General features: G+C 49.0%; 2 protein-coding genes across 3 annotated transcripts in view; one reads left to right on the forward strand and one right to left on the reverse strand.

The window, feature by feature from the left end:
* The first annotated feature begins 1973 nt into the window (after positions 1 to 1973).
* Positions 1974 to 19491, forward strand: LOC103001724 (chymotrypsin-like elastase family member 2A). Its single transcript, XM_007174958.2, is given in 8 exon segments — positions 1974 to 2013; positions 2279 to 2364; positions 7570 to 7670; positions 8819 to 8947; positions 12590 to 12730; positions 14865 to 15006; positions 15971 to 16141; positions 19474 to 19491. Coding segments are annotated over 8 exon segments (828 nt in total).
* Positions 18494 to 20909, reverse strand: part of CASP9 (caspase 9) — a 29959-nt gene continuing 27543 nt past the window's right edge. For both annotated transcript variants that reach the window (XM_057528864.1, XM_007175158.3), the window contains one exon: positions 18494 to 20754. In XM_057528864.1, the coding sequence (XP_057384847.1) occupies positions 20665 to 20754 (90 nt within the window). In that variant the 3' untranslated portion in view covers positions 18494 to 20664. The remainder of the gene's footprint in view (positions 20755 to 20909) is intronic.

The following is a 20909-nucleotide window of genomic DNA, read 5'->3' on the forward strand; positions in this document are numbered from 1 at the left end:
GAAGTTTTCTGTCACTTTAAAACCCTCCCAGCAATGTGGTGAAATAGGCCAGGCGTATGTCCCTCTCACTGTTTCATTCATGGGCAGCCCCAGGCCAGAGGACCTGTGTGACTTGCCCAGGATCACATGGCAAGCCCATGGCATGCACAAAACTGGTATTTGTCCAGTGACCTCATACAGGGAAAACCTTATTTTATAGTAAAACAAACACAGATACATGGAACAGAATGGCATGGTCACATTAATTCAAGATAAAATAGGAAACTTTAGAAATAGTTTGTTGTTGTAGTGACTGCTACAGATTATAAACAAGAGCCCAAACTGTTAAAGGAGTTAGGGAATGCAGTTGGGACTAGAACCCAGATATTCTGACGTCTAGGGCAACGGGATTCTGTACCCCAGCCTCCTTCACCTTCCTCATGATCCGTGGGAGATTACAAAATTTTCTCACGCCCATTTTCTCACCCATACAATGATCCTGCAATCAGGCCTGGATTGTTATCTAAGAAACTCGGGCCCAGGAGAGAAGTGACTTGTCCCTCCAAGCTATAATGCTCAGATCTGACTCAGTGAGGGCTTGAACTCAGATCTTAACAGATGGAGTCCACTTTCTGCTCTGCTTTCCTGGCTGGGCAAAAGGTAGAATCTGTGGTCACAGAGCAGGATTGTCTCACCAGAGCCTGGCCTGCCGGGCACCATGCTCAAACCACAAGCAATAAGAGTGAAGGTTTAAGGCAGAGCAAGAACATCCATCAGGAACCCTTGCTCATTTTCTCCACCCTTCCCCCCGCCCTCCAAAAACAAGGGGCTTATTGCAGTGCTAGGAGGACATTTGGAAGGCCACCTCCAGCGGCATCAAGTAAAGGGGCTTGGAAATCAGACCAACCTATGTTGGAATCCCCGTTCTGCTGCTTAGAAGCTGTGTGATCTTGGGCAAGTCACTTTACCTCTCTGAACCTCAGCTTCCTTGCTTGAAATATGGGACCCTTTTGCAAGGTTTTGTAAGGCTTAGATTAGGTAAGACATGTGAGTGCATCTGATGTATATGTTTGGTGAGTGTCAGCCTCCCTTTCTAAGAAGTTCCTGCTCTGACCCCACTTGGCAGATGAAGTTACTGGAGAAGTACAAACTGTTGTCGTCTTAGGAGGAGATGATAGATACATCTTGATCCATCCCAACAAAGCCCTCCTCGGCCAGCACTCCCTCCTCCCCGTTGCTGGGACTGCCAAACCCTACCTGTGTGGGTCTGTTTTGTGCTTCTCCTGGGTAAGCACGTTCATGTTTTTCAAATCCTCACCACATTGTTGCAAAACAGACCGGGCACATGTTTCTCTGCCTGGTTCACAGAAGGGCAGGCCCCAGGCCTAGAGACTTCCACGGCTTGTCCAAGGTCACACAGCAAGCCATAACATGGCCTAGAACAGGCTTCCTCAACCTCGGCACCACTGACGTTCAGGGTGGGATAATTCCTTGTTGTGACGGGCTGCCCGGGGCCTTATAGGATGTTTAACAGCATCTCTAGACTCTCCCCACTACATACCAGTAATACCCCATCCCCAGCCAAAAATGTCTCTGGACATTGCCAAATGTCCCCTTGATAGGCAATACCAGCTCCATTGAGAACCACTGGCCTAGAATGCTGTTTGCTCAGCACGCCAACCTAATCTTTTCTATGAAAACACAACTCCAAGGACCAACAACAATATTTTTCTTCTTCCCCTAACACATAACATAATCTCTTAAAAGCAGATAGAACCCATATTTCAATATCCACCTTTGGCATTTTTTCAAAGTAGTGCCAGGGTGACAGGTGGGGGAAATGGAAAAAAATATTTGGACACAGGCCATTTTTCCATTGGGCTTTGAGAAAATCCCCATTTTGCATATTCCTAGTGTATCTCTGGCCGATAAGTTCACTCATAAAACCAGGGCCTTAGCCAGGGCCACACATATCGGGCTCCTACAGACACACCATGATCAGGGCCCTACTGCTGTCTACATTGGTGGCTGGAGGTAAGTCCTGTCATCCAGAGGCACTTTTTCAGCCTCCTGGTGGGACTGGGGATGGGACCTCCCTGTACCCACTGGACTCAGTCCTGTGGTTATAAGAAAGCTGGAGTGAAGTTCCAAATAAGTGGAGCAAAGGGCAGGACTCTACAACCTGTGGGGATCCTTCCAGAACAGGGATTCTCTATTTGGGATTTGGGAATTCAGCAAGTGTAGGTTACATCGTTTGGGTCATTGCTTCCTGGGCTCACAACCCTTTCTCTTTTTACAGCTCTCAGCTGTGGGCTCCCCACTTACCTGCCCAACCTGCCCAGGGTGGTTGGAGGTGAAGATGTGAGAGCCAACAGCTGTCCCTGGCAGGGGAGTCCCCCCACCCCTCCACTTCTGCCCCCCTGCCCTTACCTACCTCACATCACCCCTTTGCCCTCCACCACGGGGTCTACTGCACTGGCAAAGATGAGGATTGGTGGGGACCCAGAGGGCAGGATGGGAAAATTCGCCAATAAAAAGTACATTTCTGTGCCCTTGGTCAACCTTGGGGGTGGAGGGAGAGGTGCCTTCTCCAGCCTCGATAAAGACCTGCCCTACCCCACAACCCATACACACAAATTCACAAATACAGTCTTGCTCTGTTAACCAATCAGATGCTTGCTTACACATGTACTGTTATCCTATGAACCACTCATCACCCCCTATGCAAACATTCCTTGCTTTAAGGAACCAACCAGTGCAAATTAATTCTTTTTTCTTTTTTCTTTTTTTTATTTTTGGTTGCGTTGGGTCTCATTGCTGTGCACGGGCTTTCTCTAGTGGCGAGCAGGGACTACTCTTCATTGCGGTGAACAGGCTTCTCCTTGCAGTGGCGGAGCACAGGCTCTAGGCTCGTGGGCTCAGTAGTTGCAGCTCACGGACTCAGTAGTTGTGGCTCGCAGGCTCTAGAGTGCAGGCTCAGTAGTTGTGGTGCACAGGCTTGGTTGCTCCACAGCATGTGGCATCTTTCCGGACCAGGGCTTGAACCCGTGTCCCCTGCACTGGCAGGCAGATTCTTAACCAGTGTGTCACCAGGGAAGTCCCGCAAATTAATTCTTAACTACAGGCAAGTAGATGTTACCAATGAAAGTAAATGCTTCCTTACCTTAAAATAATCCTAGTGATATGGAGACTAAAAATTCTGGTTGGGGCACGGGCACAAATGACCAGGACCTGTTAGTGGTAGGACTCCCGAAGAAAATACATGAGGCTTACATTGACATAAATAAATATTGTAAAATCTCTCTAATCTGACATGATTGGGACTGAGTAATTGAAAGGTTGGTTATAGCGAAATTATTAGAAACCACACATATATTTTTTAAACGTTTTATTTTAATTTAAAACTTGTAAATATATATTTGTTCACCAGTCCGTCTTGTGTAAACCACCCCCCACAACACATCATCTATAATTCCATTTCTTTAGAGTAGAGCAATGACTGTGAGACATTCAAGAAGCCATCGGAATGAGCTCTCCCAGATTTTTATGACCTATTTTCTCAGTTTTTCAGTTTTCTCGTCGATGCCTAATTTCACAGCAATTTTTTTAAAGTCAGGGTTATCTGGTCTCTTCCAAGCATTTAACTTAGTTTCCAAATAAATCACAACTCACTTTTTGAACTCATGTTTCATCGGTTACATGTTTAATCAATTTACATAATTACAATACGAGCACAACTGGCATACACAGGTTTGGGAACAAAAAGGTTGAATTGGGGTGAGTGCGAGCGGTGAGTGTTCAGGGCGCCCCATACAGCCATCAGTATGTTTCACGGAGGAAATGGCAACATCCGTTCATCTTCCCCTCAATTAAGAGAGCTTCAGTCATAGATGGTGACTGATAGTTCGCAATTTATACACTTGGCTCTGTGTATTTTGCCAATTCTTTTGGCACTTCTCTCACACTCCCATAATATATTTTTTCTGGGAAGTTGGAAGAGGGATCCTATACCTCACCCTTAAGCAGAGGTCAGTCACCCTTGTGCTGAGAACCAATCAGTGCTGCCTACCAAAATATTTCCTCATCCTCTGGACCCATTGACACAGCTGGTGCAAACGCATCCTTGCCTTGGGAACCGATTAATGTTGGTCTTGGAAGTGTCTCTCTACACTTCCTGCTTCTGCTTCCCTGGGAGATTTTTTTATTGGGGTTAGTGGGCAGGTCAAGCAGGGTGGGGACAAGGGTGAGGCAAGCAAGGCACTCACTTTGGGGGCAAAATCTAAGGGGGCACCACAAAACTCAGTAGTAACCAAAATGAATATTTTAATGCAATATTTTTAAAAAATCAAACTTTTTCATAACGAACAAAATAAATTTTAAACAAATATAATTTGCTCTGAGTTGCCTGAGAGGTCTCTTTTGTTCCACACTCACCCCAAGATTATGATCCTAGATCATAACCCACCAGACACTCGAAAATAAAGTGCTAGGTGATTCAAAATTAAAGTAGGATGTGTAAAGTTTCCAGACAGATTGTGGAGCCAGACGATCCCTGCTCTACCACATAGTAGCTGTATGAGTGGAGCAACTCAATTTACCTTTCTCGGTGGGTAATATTAAAAATGTATAACAGCCCTTATGGCGTGGACCACATTGTACAAATTTCTATCGGTTGCCTTAGTTTACTCATCTGTAAAATGGGAATAATAATAGTGCCTCATGGGATTGCTGTGATTATGATGTGAGCTGATTCACACTCTGAGCTCAGAACAGTGTCTGGTATATAGTAAGTGTTCAAATTCTTAGACATTTAAAGTGTTAGCTATTGTAATTGTTAATCATCCCAAGAGCCCCGGACAGGCATTATGGCATTATGATCCCCATTTTCTAGACAAGGTAACTGGGGCTCAGAAAAGTTACATAATTGCCCAAAGTCACCCCGTTAGCCTGGGGGAAAGTGGTGATTCAAATTTGGTTCAACCTTTGCTCTTTTGCCCACACTTAGCTACCCACAAATTATATGTTTCCATATTATTTCAAATTTTCACATCTGTAGGATGGTTTCAGCCTATTTTCAGATTTTTGGGGTGGGGACATCCTTTTAGGTGTCTTTTTTAATTTTATCTAATTTTAAGCATTGTTTTAAAAGCCAGTTCATCTAAGGCCTCTTAATGTCAAGCAAACAAGAAAATACCACGTAGATAATCAGAAATGAGGATGTTTGGAGAAAAGCAGGCATCATTCCTGCTTTTCCTCCATGGGAACCCTGGTCAGAGCACACAATGCTCTGCTGTCACCTCCCTCCTCTCTGCTTGGCCTTGGCAAGGACTTGAAAGGAAGGGGAAGGAGATGGGACAGCTTTGGCAGAGAACCAAGAAGTGCCAAATGCAACCGCCTTAAAGTTTCAACCCACACCTCTTAAACTATCAAATCTAAATAGAAACACGTTTTTGTTTTAAAAAAAATGAGGGACTACCCTGGTGGCGCAGTGGCTAAGAATCCACCTGCCAATGCAGGGGACACGGGTTCGATCCCTGGTCCGGGAAGATCCCATATGTCGCAGAGCAACTAAGCCTACGCGCCACAACTACTGAGCCCACATGCTGCAACTACGGAAGCCTGCGCGCCTAGAGCCCATGGTCCACAACAAGAGAAGCCACTGCAATGAGAAGCCCATGCACCGCAGTGAAGAGTAGCCCCCACTTGCCGAAACTAGAGAAAGCCCGGGCGCAGCAACTAAGATCCAATGCAGCTAAAAATAAATTAAATAAAATACATTTTTAAAAAATACAAAAATATTTTTTAAAAGTTGAGCTGTAGGGTAAGGTACACTTATGTGTTTTCATATTCCTATGAGTGGGTTTAGTCTTAGGGAAAAACTAGAGCAACAGGTGACAAGTTCTGCAGGAAAGACCAGACCCTTGCCTGGTGAGTCTACTTTCATTCATTCACTCACTCATCCATTCATTCATTCATTCATTCATTTGCTGATTCACTCACTTGTACAATTTATTAAAGACCCACCATGAGACATGTACTGTTCTAGGCACCTGGAATACAGCAGTGGGAAAAAAATTCACAGAGCTTATATTAAAGTGGGAGAGTGAGACAATAAACAATTGAATGGGTAAATTCATAACGTCAGGTGATGATAGATACTATGATGACGAATAAAGCAGGACCAGAGGAAAAGAGATGTGTGTGTTCATATGTGTGCATACGTGTGTAAGGATGTACGTGTGCACATGAGTGTGCATACTCTGTTTTAGATAAGGTCACAGAAGGCCTCACAGAGAAGAAAACCTTGAGTACAGACCTGTAGGAAGTGAAGGAGAAAGCTATGCTAATACATAAGAGAAGAATAGTCCAGGCAGAAGGAACGGCAAGTGCAAAGGCCCTGAGGCAGAAGTGGGCTTGGTGTATTTCCAGAACCTCATGGAGGTCAGTGTGGCTGGAGCAGAAGGGAGTGGGAGCCTATAAGGTCAGGGAGGTCATGTAGAGACGCGTAGAGCCTTGTTCAGTTTGGGGTTTTACACTGTGTAATAGGGGGAGCCACTGGCTGTTCGAGCAGAGAAGAGACATAATCATGCTTACATTTTAAAAGGATCATTCTGGCTGCTGTGCTGAGAAATGGGGTGAGGGAGGGGCCAGGGTGAGAGCAGGGAGAATACATAGGAAGCTACAATAATAATCCAGGTGAGAGTTACAGATGGTTGGGACCAGCAGTTGAGGCGGCAAGAGGGATGCGTTCTGTCCACGTATTCTGGAAGTAGAGCTGGCGGGATTTGCTGGTAGATTAGAATGAGGCACCTGAGAGAAAGAGAAGCATCAAATTCACTGCCAAGTGTTTTGGCCTGAGCAGCAGGTACAGTGGGGTTGCCATTTACCAAGATGGGAAAGCACAGACTTGGGGGGGTGGAAATCAAAATTTTGGTTTACACATATTAAATTGGAGGAGTATGTCCTAAAGAAATAGCTCCCAAGAAGGGAGAAACCCCAACAAGTCATGTTGCCGAAAGTTGTTCAAAACAATTACTTTTTATTTATTTTATTTTTGGCTACGTTGGGTCTTTGCTGCACGCGGGCTTTCTCTAGTTGCGGCGAGCGGGGGGCTACTCTCCCTTGCGGTGCGCGGGCTTCTCATTGCGGTGGCTTCTCTTGTTGCGGAGCACGGGCTCTAGGCGCGTGGGCTTCAGTAGTTGTGGCACAGAGGCTCAGTAGTTGTGGCGCACGGGCTTAGTTGCTCCGTGGCACGTGGGATCTTCCCGGACCAGGGTTCGAACCCATGCCCCCTGCGTTGGCAGGCGGATTCTTAACCACTGCGCCACCAGGGAAGCCCAACAATTACTTTTTAATAGTGTCTTTATTTAAATTTTTGACATTTTGTTCATCAGAGATTTTTTGTGCTAATTTTCTACAGAGTATTAAAATGTTATTTATCCTGATTACTGAGTTTCCTGGTGCCCCCTTAGATTTTGCACCTGAGGTGAGTGTCTTGCTCACCTTACCCTGGCCCCGCTCTCAGGGCTGGGAAGCTGCAGAGCAGAGGAGCCTGGTCCTTTCAGTGACCAGAGCACCTGCACTTCTTCCCAGGTCTCCCTGCAGTACAGCTCCGATGGCCAGTGGCGCCACACCTGCGGAGGGTCTCTGATAGACCCAAACTGGGTCCTGACAGCTGCCCACTACATCAGGTAAATGCTCTTCCCCAGTCTCCCAGCCCACTCATCCCACTGGGCAGGGCTCATCTCTCAGAGTTGGAGCCCAGATGGCCTGAACCACCCTGTATAAAGGAGCCTTGCACATAACGACTTCCTCAGCCGAGAAACAAGTTCTCATCAATCTATAGTTCAGTCTGTTGGTCAGTTGATGGGCCCATACATGACATGGATTAAGTATCCCTTGCGGGGCGCTGAGGGGGACTATGGAAAGGGAGGAGGCCCATTTCCTGTCCTCTTGGGGGAACTAGGTGTGGCCTCCAGATCTGGAACTGGGTTCCCTTGAGCAACTTGAACAACTACTCCAAGCCTCAATACCATCACCTGCTAACAATCAGGTAACGGAATTTAGTGTGGATTAAATGTGATGATGCATTAAAGGGGCTGGCTCTTAGTAAGTGCTCAATAAAAGTGAACTAGCACCATTATAAAGGCCCACAAGGGACAGGAAAGGCTCTGTGACATTCGTTGTTCACCTGTCCTCTTCCCTCCCTACATCCTCTGCTTATCTCACACTGGCTGGTGCTCACTGGAGTTTCCGCTGGGCCAATGTGATGCTCTCATAGCCAGGAGAGGTCCCTTCTCCTCACCTGATTTACAAGTTCTATGAGGCGGGCGGGGGGAAATAATAGAGGCCTGGGCATCAGGAGTCCTGGTTCTAGCTCTGAATTGTCACTAACGAGCTGCAAGACTCTGGACCATTTACTTCTCCTTTAGTCTCAGGTTCCCCATCTAAAAACGGGAGGTGAGGGGTTAAATTAAAAGATGCCCTTGAGGGTAAATGACTGCTGTTATCTCTGTATCCATCTCACTTCCCCCACAGTAACACAGAGTTTATATTATTATAACTTTTATTTTATATCATAGTTTATAGTTGGTATAATATAGTTGTAATTACTGTTTGGTTATAGTTATTATAACTAACCGATTGCCCAAAGGGAAGAAAAATTCCCAGCGCCAACTAGGAGCCCTTGGAGCAGGCACTGACTTGGGCCCATCCCAGCACTGCCCAGAGCCAGGCCTCCAGACAGTGCATTGATTGGGGTGTCCCTGCCCATAGGGGCCCAGAGAGAGCAAAGGACAGCCCAGAGCTTACCTTCCCCGCTCGGCCCCCTCTCTCCCAGTTCCTCCAGGACCTACCGCGTGGTGCTGGGCCGGCACTGCCTCACTACCCATGAGCCTGGCTCGCTGGTCGTCAAGGTCTCCGAGCTTGTGGTGCAAGAGGAATGGAACTCCAACCAGCTCTCCAAAGGGTGTGTTCTGTCTGGGTGCGCTGGGGGGTGGGTTGGCAGGGGTGCAGAGCGGGGGTGGGGCGTCTCCCAGAAGGCAGTGGGTGCAACCCTGCCCCATCCTTTGCTCCTTCTGTAGGGATGGTGGAGGAGCTCTCGGCCCCAAAGATGCCTGGGCTGGGGTGTGACTAGGGGAGGGAGAGGCAAAGACTGCCAGAGCGACCTGGCTCTCCTGCCAGTTAAGCCTGCAGCTCCCCCGTCCACCGCAGGCACTCACTGACCCTGTATTTATTCTGGGCCAAGTCCTGGGGACACAGGGATAGGTCTGCAGGCCCCACTATGAGTGGAGTCTATGAGTGGAGTAGGACACAGTCCCTCCGCTGTCCCCTACTCTGTGCCCCATCCCAACACGCCTTTGACATTTTTCAAGGATTCCCTGACACTCTGCTGGGACAGCCTGGGGTAACACACACAGGAAGCTGGCAAGGGGTGCAGAGCTCTGCAAAGCCCCCCAGTGATTGTTCCCCCACCTGCAGGGAGATGGCAACTCCGCTTCCCCCACCTCCTCGTAGACAAGCACATACCATCCTATGTTCACCCGCCATGTCCCACACGCCGTGCTGGGTGCTGGACGCACAGAGATGCGCAGGTCACCACGCCAGCTCTCAAGGAGCCCATGGCCAGAAGTGTGGCTGGGAGGCAGTGCGGGGTGGTGGTTAGGGGTCGAGCTTCTGGAGCCTAGAGGCTTAGATACGAATACTGACCGCGTGGCCCAGCACGAGTTCCTTAGCCTTTCTGTGCCTCAGTTTCCTCTTTGGTAAAATAAGGACAGTAATAGTGTCTACCTCTAGGGTTGTTGTGAGGATTAAATGAGATAATGTATGTAAAGCACTTAGAAAAAGTCCTGGCACATGATAGAAACCATATGTGTGGGCTATTAGCAGTAGTAGTACAATAATGGTGCAATAAAGAGGTGTAAGTGCTGGGATCTATGTCTGAGCCATCAAAGTAGAGGGGAGTGGTCCCAGGAAGTGGAAAAAAGGAGGGAGAGGAAGAAGAGGACGGGAAGGTTCTCTGCCCGTCAGAAAACTGGCGGAATCAACCCCTCCCTCCCGCCCGGTCCACTCTCAAGGTGCATTAGACATTAATTCACGTCTAATTCCCCTTCTAGCCAGAAGTTTGCAAGGGCTGGGCAATGCCTGATTCACCCCTGAATCTCCACCCCCTATCCCAGGGAGTGGGCACATGTAGGGGCAGGGAATATTTGCTGGAACATCAGACTTCTTTCATCATCACTAATCCTGAGATCCAGGTGGTGTTAAACAAAATTCAGAGCCATGGGTTCACTCACGCCTTCATTCCACAGGTATCTGTTGAGCACCTACTATATGCCAGGCCCTGTTCTAGGCACCAGGAAACAACAGTGAGTGAAACACACAAGGCCCCAGTCCTGCGGGGTTTAGGGGACCGCCTAAACCCGAGCATCTCATTGCAGCTCAGGGGACTCCCCCTTTCTGATCACACAAGCAAGCATAGGCACTCCAGTGACCAGCAGAGACTGTGCCCAGCCAGCCAGGTCTTCCACTAGGACGGGCAGGAGTGGTGGGGGTCGCCAACCCTCCAGAACCTCACAGTCCGGGCTGCCTTCCCAGGGAGCTCTCTTCCACCCCCAGGAGTTAGTTTGCACAATCAATCACACCAACGAACACTTAGTGCTTTCCTTGTGCCAGGCACTGTGCTAGGTGTTTCCTGAGTGTTATCATATTTATTCCTCACAACAGCCCCAGGCGGGAGGTACTGTTATTATCCCCAACTCACAGGTGAGGAAACCATGACCTAGGAAGTGAAGGGACTTGCCTGAAGTTACAGATCCAGAAAGTAGCATTAGATCAGGTATGATGTGCCCAGCAGAGGCCTGATTTGAGCACATCTTCAACACACTCTCATCATCATTGTCACCATGATTGTCGTCATTGGCCCCACTTTCTGGGGACAGAAAGTTATCTTCCCTTTTCCTGCTTCCCCATCACCTTCCCGAAGCCCAGAGGTATCCATCATCCTCTCCCAATCCCCAAGAGCAGATCTGCAGTTCCAGAAGGGCCTTTAGAAAGAAGAACCCCAGCCATCTCTTAAAATCTGCATAATTTATCCACATGCAAGACCTCTTCTGCAGCCCAAGATGCCACTCTTGAATGGCTGCCCAGAAAGCTCACTCTGCCAAATCTTCCAGAAGACTCCACATCACAGCCCTGGGGAGAGGAGGAGGACACCCTGTGGCCAAACACCCTGTGATCCTTCATCCAGGCAGCCTGCTGTGGTCCAGCACCGATGATGGTGCACAAAGGACGCGGGGTGTCCGTGAGTCATGAGTCAGTCTCTGCCCCCAAAGGGACTTGTCAACTAGATGAAATACACACAGACAAGACGCTGGAAAGCCGTAAAATGACACAGAATGGGTCCAGGGAAGCCTTAAGAGATGGGGAGGAGATGGGTGGGCAGAGAGTGGAGAAGGGCCTTTTCACATACACGTGGACTCTCTATGTGGCCTGGGCTTCTTCACGGCACGGAGGTTAGGATCCAAGAACAGGAATCCTGAAGGACCAGACAGAAGCTGCATTTCCTCATGCCCTAGTCTCAGAAGTCACATGGTGTCACTTCCTCTATATCACAGGCCCCCACCCCTCAACCAGAGGGAAGAAACCCAGACCCCTCCCGTCAAAGGACAGAGTGTCAACATCACATTGCAACAAGCACCAATGGGATGGCAGATCTCATTGTAGCCATCATGGAAAATGTAATCTGCCAATCACTAAAGGTTTCCTAGACAAGGACATGAGACTCATGGATAAATCTGGCAGCAGAACTCAAGGTGGAAGGGAGAGTAAAGAATAAAGGCAAAAAGGCCTTTCAGCCTGAACATCTACCGTTTCCTAAACCAAACATAGGAAGCATACGGCTGGGACAGACATTACCAAGCAGTCATGGGTTTATTTCCTTGCTGACCCTGGACAAAGAGCCTCAGAATCCTTGTCAACACAGCGTGCCAGGCAGCCACAACTAATCCATCACAGTGGACATTGCAAGACAAACCTATTTGCCCTCCCTGTTCTCTACAGTCCCCTCAAAGGCCTTAGGGGAATTTAGGGCTCCAAGCTCCACCAGGGACAAAATGCAATCCTGGGGTTTAACCACAGCTGCTCCCCAATCCCTCGTAGCCCCAACAGAAGGACGATTCACCATCAGGCTGGCCGAGGAGGGGGTTCAATGGTCCCCGCTGGGGCTAGAATCAGAAATATAATTGGGGCAGGACCAGTCAACCCTCTCTTTTTTTTTTTTTTTTAATTTTATGTATTTATTTATTTTTGGCTGTGTTGGGTCTTCGCTTCTGTGCGAGGGCTTTCTCTAGTTGCGGCAAGCGGGGGCCACTCTTCATCGCGGTGCGCGGGCCTCTCACTATCGCGGCCCCTCTTGTTGCGGAGCACAGGCTCCAGACGCGCAGGCTCAGTAAATTGTGGCTCACGGGCCCAGTTGCTCCGCGGCATGTGGGATCCTCCCAGACCAGGGCTCGAACCCGTGTCCCCTGCATTGGCAGGCAGATTCTCAACCACTGCGCCACCAGGGAAACCCCCAGCCCTCTCTTTATGCTCTGCCTCTTTACCAGCCCAGGAGCGACATTGCCCTGCTCAGACTGGCCAAGCCCATCGCCCTGACTGACAAGATCCAGCTAGGCTGCCTACCGCCCGCTGGCGCCATTGTACCCAACAACTGCATCTGCTAAGTCACGGGCTGGGGAAGGCTGCAGAGGAAGTGGGTGCCGGGAACCCCAAGGATCCCAAGCGAGGGAAGGGAGGCGATGTCACCCCTGTCCAGTCAGGGGCTCTCTCCCCACTCATCATCCAGGGAGTCTGGAAGAAATGGCTGCTGCCTTGGAGGAACAGGATAGCGTAGATGGATAAGAATTCAGACTGCCTGGGTTCAAATCCAGCTCCTCCATTTACTTGCTATGTGACCTTTGGCACGTTACTTAATTAGCTTTTCCACACTGAAGTTTCCTCATCTGTAAAATGGGGATAATAACAGCACCTGTATCACAGAGTTGTCAATAATCCATGGGAAGCACTTAGCCCAGCGCCTGGCACATAGTAGGTGTTGTGTGTTAATTGTTGTCACTGTCGCTATGACAGAATGAGGGTTATATTGACTACATGACTTCTGGCACAGAAGTCCCTTTTTTTTTTCTCCCCCTTTTTTGGCCATGCCACGTGGCATGTGGGATGTGGGATCTTACTTCCCCAGCCAGGGATCGAACCCATGCTCCCTGCAGTGGAAGTGCAGAGTCCTAACCACTGGACCACCAGCGAAGTCCCCAGAAGTCCCTTTTTATGGCCCAAAGCCAGAGTCCAAAATAGCATTCACTCTGTGACCTCAGGATTCCAGAGCTCCACAAAGGTCCCTGGGGCCCTCATCAGACTCTCTGCTCCCCATCTCAAAACTCATCTGTCCCACGTGCCACCTGACCTTGCTGCTCAGACCCTGGCTACATGTGGGTCTCCTTTTGACATAAGCCCTAAGGGTCAGAAATCCAATGACAGTAGGCCACCAAGAAGGAACAGAGGACCTGCCCTCCCCTTGTAAAATCACCAGAGGTTTGGGAAACTCTAGGAAGGCTCATGCAGATAAGTGGTTATTTTTTTTTCATAATGACATATATCTGTAAGTGACACGTTTTTTTACAGAGGTACATCAACACACATACACTCCAATTAGTATCACCCTCTTGCCTGGCTTATCTGCAAAAACATGGATGCATGGAAACTCAGCAGAAGTAAGAAGTGGGAAATGTATCTCATGCTTATTGAGATACAAGCACAACCACTGGTTCATTTATCAGAAAACACCCAGGCAGAAAGTATTTCACTGGAGGCAGCAAGAGCCAGGGAAGGGTCCAAATGTTTGGCTTTATTCCCAGCTCTGTTGGTCACTAGCTGTGTAAACTTAGCTTCAGTTTTCTCATCTGTAAAATGGAAATACATTTGGCAAAGATTAAAAGAGATGGCAAAAGAGATGTGAAAATGCTTATACACTTGCAAAATATAATACAGGTTAGACTAGAGTTAATTAGAATGGTCTTGGGAAAGCTGCTTAACTTCTCTTGGCTTCAATGTCCCATCTGTCCCAATGTCCAAGATAGGAATAAATACTTACTGTGAGGATTAGCTTCGTATCTTGAACGGCCTAATAAAATGCAAGTGAAGAATATTATTAGTCTTTGACATGAGTAGCAGTGATGATAGTAATGAAAGTGATGGTGGCAGTATCATTGGGAGCCATTAGGAAAGCTCTACCTTCAACGCATTCAAGTATTTTTCCCAAGCTGGGTCTCCAAATGCCAGCAGGCTCACTGTCATATTTAAGGTAAGTGGTAGAAACCTGGAGCCAGCACAGCAAAATGGAGAGTTTGTTATAAGGATTTAAGAGACTCAGCCAAGGCCCGAGACAGCCAGGCTTCAGGAACAGGAGAGAATCAGGGGCTGAAAGACTATGAGGAACTCAGGAAACCCTCTCTCAGAATTTCTTTTCTTCGTGGATCTACTTCATCCTTCTCTCCCTAGAAGAAAATGGCAGCCACTACCAACAGCTCCCAGATTTATATCCTCTCTGGCTGGGATTTCTTAGTCCCACCCCCAAATTCCCAGGAGGAGGAGCTTATTGGCTTAGCTGGGGTCAGGTGTTCACCCCTGAACCAATCAGCAGTGGCCAGAACACTACCCAATCAACTGTGAGGATACGGTATGGGCAAACATGGCTGCTCCCATGGCAACCCTATGGATGGAGGGAAGTAAGAGGGACCAGAAAGAAAGGGGCTGGACATCCACTACTTGCTTTTTCTCAGGAGTCCCTTTGTCCCTGTAACACCTTCTCTCTTGTCTCATGCAGCCAGCGGAGCTCTTCCTGACGTCCTGCAGCAGGGCGAGCTGCTGGCTGTGGACTCTGCCACGTGCTCCCAACCTGGTTGGTGGGGCAGCACTGTGAAGACCAGTATGATCTGTGCTGGGGGTGATGGTGTGATCTCCAGCTGCAATGTGAGTGCAGGAAGTCAGGTGACCCCACATACACACCGACAAAATGAGGCTGAGGATGGGGAGAGTCTCTCAGGGTCCTAGACTCCATCCTCCCACCTGCGGGCAAAAGCACTGGGAAACAGCTTCATACATTTGAACCCTGACCTTTGTCCTTGCAGTCTCCGGAAAAGATGTTTTGAGATTCTCCTTGTAATAGTGTCCACCCTCTCACTGCTGGGAAGTCCTTCCTTGGGTCTCATTGAGGTCTCTCATTACTGTCATCTCTCTTATTCTTTCCTCTGTGTAGTAAGGGAGCCAAGGGGACATATTTGCTGGGTTAGGACCTTTCTAAGGTGATTTCAAGTTTATCTACTCCCATTCATGACCCAACTTATCCCTGCATGGTAGCTGCCACAGAGCCTTTCTGATACAGTGTCTTAACCAAAAGGACTTGCTACGTGGTGGACTTTGAAGCAGAGTGGGGACAGAGCGGGAAGGAGCTTCACGTGTCCTTCAGATCACACTGGGCCCCTACACTCTCTGCCCAGGCAGACGGGCCCCCAGGAAACTCCGTCAACGGGAGGAAATGGCCGGTGGTGATTGAGCGCGTGGCATTCTAACCCTGGGACACGTCTCAGCTCCTTCACTTACTGCTTGCACAGCCTCAGTCTGAGGGCTTCTGTTTTCCTCTTTGATGAAATGGGGATACTGCAACGCTTACCTCACAGGTTTTGGTAAAGATTAAATGAGATAAGGCCTATAAAGTGCTTAGCACCATTCCAGGCACACAGAAAGAATAAATGCTAGTTCCTGTTGGTATTACGGTGCTATCTTGAGCTGTGGCCGCAAGGGCTGGCCTCCGAGAACATGGCAACCCACCGTGGGACAATATAAATGCACTGCCAACATGTAAAACACGGGGCTCTGAAGGGTAGCCCCTTCCCCTCCCATCGCCCCACCCAAGCTCAAAGGCCCCTCCTGACAGAACTCTGGCCTTCCCCGGGGGGACTCCGGCGGACCACTGAACTGCCAGGCGGCTAATGGCCAGTGGCAAGTGCACGGCGTGGTCCGCTTCGGGTCCTCCCTCAGTTGCAACTACTACCACAAGCCCTCCGTCTTCACACAGTTCTCCAACTACATTGACTGGATCAATTCAGTAAGAACCGGACCAGCCCTGTGCCCCCCAGGCCCTGCCCTGGCCCTGGACCCATGAGGGCCATGCCCACCTGAGTTCTGAGGACCCCCTCCCTCCTCTTGAGAGCTAGGAGGCTGCAGACCTGGGCAACCCCTGCAGGATCCCCCATAGGCCCCAAAATTTCTGTGTGAGTTGAGTGAAAAGGCACATAGAGGGTGGTCTTGTCCAAAGAGGTTGAAAATAAAGGTTACTCCTCCAGCATTAATAGCAGGTTCCCTAGGATTCACGGGATATTTTGTTTTTGCTTATCTACGTGTAGGCCCAGACCCCACTGTCCAATGCTATATTTATCTGCAAAGCCCAAAACCCGGTCGTTTGAGATCCCCACAGCCTTAATTATTGGAAATTAGTCATTCTAAAGGGTCCCCCAGCTGTTCTGTAGGGTGACCAATCATCTCAGTTTGCGCTGGACTGGGAAGTTTCCTGGGATGCAGGACTTTCTGTTTCAGACCAAGGCTGTCCAGGTAAATGGGGCTGAGCTGATCCCACTATGACTGTGAATGTGTCCCCCGAGAGCTTTAGCCTTTAGCTCAAAACCAGTGCCTCACAAACTTCCGCACCAGCTCAATTCCTATTTTTTAAAAACAATGAATAAACATCCATCTATAATGAAAACCAGAAAAAAATTTTATTAAAAAAAAAAACCCAAAACTGGCACCAATCTTGGGAGAAGCCATGGATACAATCAGAGGTAGGTGGCAGCAGCCAGAACAGGGAGAGTTGTCACAGGAAGGGCAGGCCTTCCGGGGCACAGGGGGGACCTGGGGGAGGGCGGAGGAGGCATCGTCGTGCCTGGTGCTGGATGCTGGAGGGGAAGAGGAGGACACCGTGCCGATCGGGGGCACTTTTTTACCCACCTCCCAGCAGTGCCACCACCTCGGTTTGCTCTTCTGTAAAATGGGACTTGAACTAGACCAGGACTCATCCACTTTTTTAGGAGGCAGAACAAGTCGGGGTTGTGGTGTTTGTGACAGAGCCCCCAAAGAAGGGAAAGCTGGCATCTGGTTTCATTATTTCAAGCTGAATTTACAGAGAGCCGTTTAATTAAATCAAACTGACACTCCATTATAAAATCAAATGTGATGTCACAGCCGTGAGCTTGCAGTCCCAGGAGGAAAAGGACACTGTCAAATGGGCACTGTCAAAATAAGCAGTTGGCTGCCTCCGAGTTCTCCCATTAATACCTGAGGGCTCCTTGTTCATTTGTCTGCCTGCTGGCATTTCTCTGCCAACAAGTGGTTACAGGCACCAGAAGTTCCAGAAAAGTTTGTTGCAGAAAAAGGTAAAATCAAGAAGAGGGTGGACATTAACTTACAAGGTTTTTTCAGTCCATTGGGGGAAAGCTCTGGTCCCCTTTTGGCAGAGGAAAACCTGAGTCCAGCTTTGGAGGTGCCACCAGCATTTAAAAAGAGCCTGGGGCTTCCCTGGTGGCGCAGTGGTTGAGAGTCTGCCTGCCAATGAAGGGGACGCGGGTTCGGGCCCTGGTCTGGGAGGATCCCACATGCCGCGGAGCGGCTGGGCCCGTGAACCGCAGCTGCTGAGCCTGCGCGTCTGGAGCCTGTGCTCCGCAACAGGAGAGGCCCTGACAGTGAGGGGCCTGCGCACCGCGATGAAGAGTGGCCCCCGCTTGCCACAACTGGAGAAAGCCCTCGCACGGAAACGAAGACCCAACACAGCCATAAATGAATAAATAAATAAATTTTTAAAAATAAATAAATAAATAAATAAAAAGAGCCTGGCCTGAGACGGATTAGGTGGGAGGATGCTTAGGGCCTTTTCCCAGCCAAATCCGAGGATCCTTTCCAGCCCCAGCTGCCGCGTGAGTCACCATGCGGCTGGCCCTGGCAGCACGTTGGGGGGCCCGAGCAGGGCCAGGAGCAATTGTCCTGTCTTTTGGTCCCAGCATCAGCTGTTCCCAGCCACAGACACAAGCACAACAGGGCAGGTCTCAGCCAAAAGCCTGGCCAGACGTCAGAGGGGATCAATGGGGAAAGCTAGCCTTGCGAGGCAGGCGGGCAGAGGCCCTAGGTTCCCGGGACAGCAGCCAGGGCAGGCACATGTGCCCGTGACAGGTTCCAGGAGCAGCAGAGCCAAGCTGCCAGCTGTCCTCTGGTAGAGGCCACCCCGGCAACTGCAGAGGGGCCAGTGGAGCCTTGCAGTGGTCCCAGCCCAGGGGCACACCGTGTGCAGCTTGGAGTTCCAAACCCAGACAAGTGACGAGCCAAGGTCAGGGACTGGGAAGCGATAGGAGACAGGTGGCCAAGGGCATTCATCCTTTCAACAGATGTTCGCTGAATGACAGCAACACATGAATCTTCAGCATTTACCAGCTTTATTTTTATTTTTATTTTAGAAGGTAATACATACTCTTGGTAAAAATATTAAAAGCATATCAAGTGTATTAAAAGTGTATCAAGTAAAAAAGTAGACATCCCCCTTGTATGACATCTGCAGTTCTACCCCCCCAGAGATAATCATAGCCAATGGCTTGGTGTGTGGTCTTCTGGATTTATTTCGGTGCATCTATAAAATATCTATATACATACATATAAACATACTGTCTTCTAACCAAAAATAGGATTTTACTCTCCATTACTATTTTGCAGCTTAGTCGTTTCACTTAACACCATATCATATTATACATGTGAGCCCATATATCTATGTCATTCTTTTGAACAGCTAAATAAAATTCCATAGTATGAATATAATGAATGAAGCTTTCATCTGTTTCCTATTTTCCACTCTCACATGGCTGCAGTGAACATCCTTGGACGTATATCCTTGCACACTGATGAGAGCATCTATGCTACAGAGATCCAGCAGCGTCACTGGATCACGGAGTCGGCACATTAGGATGTTTAGTAGATGCCAAGCCGCCTCTGAAAACGGGTTACAGCCCCACTCTCAGCACGTGACGGTGCCTTGACAACAGGAAGGATTGTTAACAATTTCGGGGCTCTTAAACCTTTTGAGAAACAAATGAAATCTACAAACATGCCCGTCCATACGTTTGGCGTATAATTTTTTAAGAGTTCCCAGGCCCCCTGCCCTGAAGGCCAAACTGAACTCCAGGCTAAGACTCCTTTTTACAGGAAGCCGTAACAGGTCAGTGTAAAGCTGTGATGACATCTTTTCTCTGGAGCATCATTAGAGCCCCTAGGGAGAGCTGCTTCAACACGGGCCGCCTGATTCACACGGGCAGCGCGGAGCCGGGAGGGAGAAAGCCAGGAAACTGCAAGCAAGGCTCTGCTCTGCTGAGTTAACCTGATTATTTTCTTGTGTGTGTCCTGCAGGTGATTGAAAATAACTAACCACCAGAAGTCCCCCGGACTGTTTCGGACTTGGAAAGGTCACAGGAGGAAAATAATAATAAAGTGACAACTACATGAATCACATCTTGGTGAGAGTCTTATTAGCAAATCGTCCTCATATCTAGAGGCCTGAAAGCAAGAAACAGGCTGGGGTCGAGGCAGCTTAAAGGCCTTGGCGGCGGGGGGGAAGGGCGCGGGTCCTGCAGCCAGGAAGGCACCTGGAGGGACGGGCTGGACTCAAGAAGACCTGGGTCTGGCCAGGTCTCTCCACTGGTTAATTGTGTTCCCTGGACAGGTGACTTAACCTCCCCGAACACACGGTTCCCACCCCAGTCACCTTCCTGTGATGGGGTAGGGGGGAAGGTCAAAAGAAATAAGAGCTGGGGAACTGTTTCCCCAAAATCCAAAGTCCCCTTTATATACGGAAGAATAAAGAGTTAGAGCAAAATGAGGGGGGGGAAATAGGTGAAAGAGAGTCCATACTCACCTAAGGTTTTGTTTTGTTTTGTTTTTAAGAACACTGCAATATAGACAAAAATTGATAATTTTTAAAACTTCATTTAGGATTCACAGATTCTAACTCTTCAGACTCTAGTAGCCCCAAACTGCTGATCTAAAAGAGATGCTGGTCTGTTTGTCACCAAAATTTCCTGTAGCTCAGGGGTTCTCCAGTGGGGGCCCACCAGGGAGATCTGGCAATGTCTGAAGACAGTTTTGGTTGTCACAACTCGGGGAAGGGGTGCTGCTCGCATCTCGTGGGGAGAGGCCAGGGATGCTGCTAAAAATCCCACAGTGCACAGGACGGCCCCACAACTAAGGATTCTCTGGCCCCGAATGTCAGCTGTGCTGAGGTTGAGAAGCCCTGATGTAGAGAAAACACAGGGGTCACAGGCCACAGCCGCTAGCCAGGCACGGGCCACTGGCAAAGAACCCTGTGGCGTCCATGGCGTTCTGCTCCTCTTCTTCCATTGCCGGTCATTTGGCTCCAACTGGAAAGCTGCTAGGAGCCCGTCTGCAGCCCAGGGGGGAAAGAGCAGACCTCTACAGGCTACAGAATCCTTCAACGGGTGTCAGCCACAGTTGTAGGAAAGTCCAGGCCTCAGCCGCCACCAGGGCTGGAGCAGGAAGGTTTTTGGGGTGAAAGGTAAGGCAGGGTGAGAGGCCCCAGCCTCGTTACGTTTTAAAGAAAAGTTTTTTCCGGAGGAAATTAAAACAGCCAGGAATCTGTTTGTAAATTCCTTTCACTGAAACAGCATTAGCAACCTGTGAAAACACGACCACAGGGAGGCCTGTGAGTTCTCTTGACTGAAGTAAGAATTCCAAAGAAGGGCTGGGGGAGCGTCCACCAAGTCAGAATTTTATTTTATTTATTTTTAATGTATTTATTTGGCTGCGCAGGTCTTAACTGCGGAATGCGG

The sequence above is a fragment of the Balaenoptera acutorostrata genome, chromosome 1 (assembly GCF_949987535.1).
Source record: "Balaenoptera acutorostrata chromosome 1, mBalAcu1.1, whole genome shotgun sequence".
NCBI lineage: Eukaryota > Metazoa > Chordata > Mammalia > Artiodactyla > Balaenopteridae > Balaenoptera > Balaenoptera acutorostrata.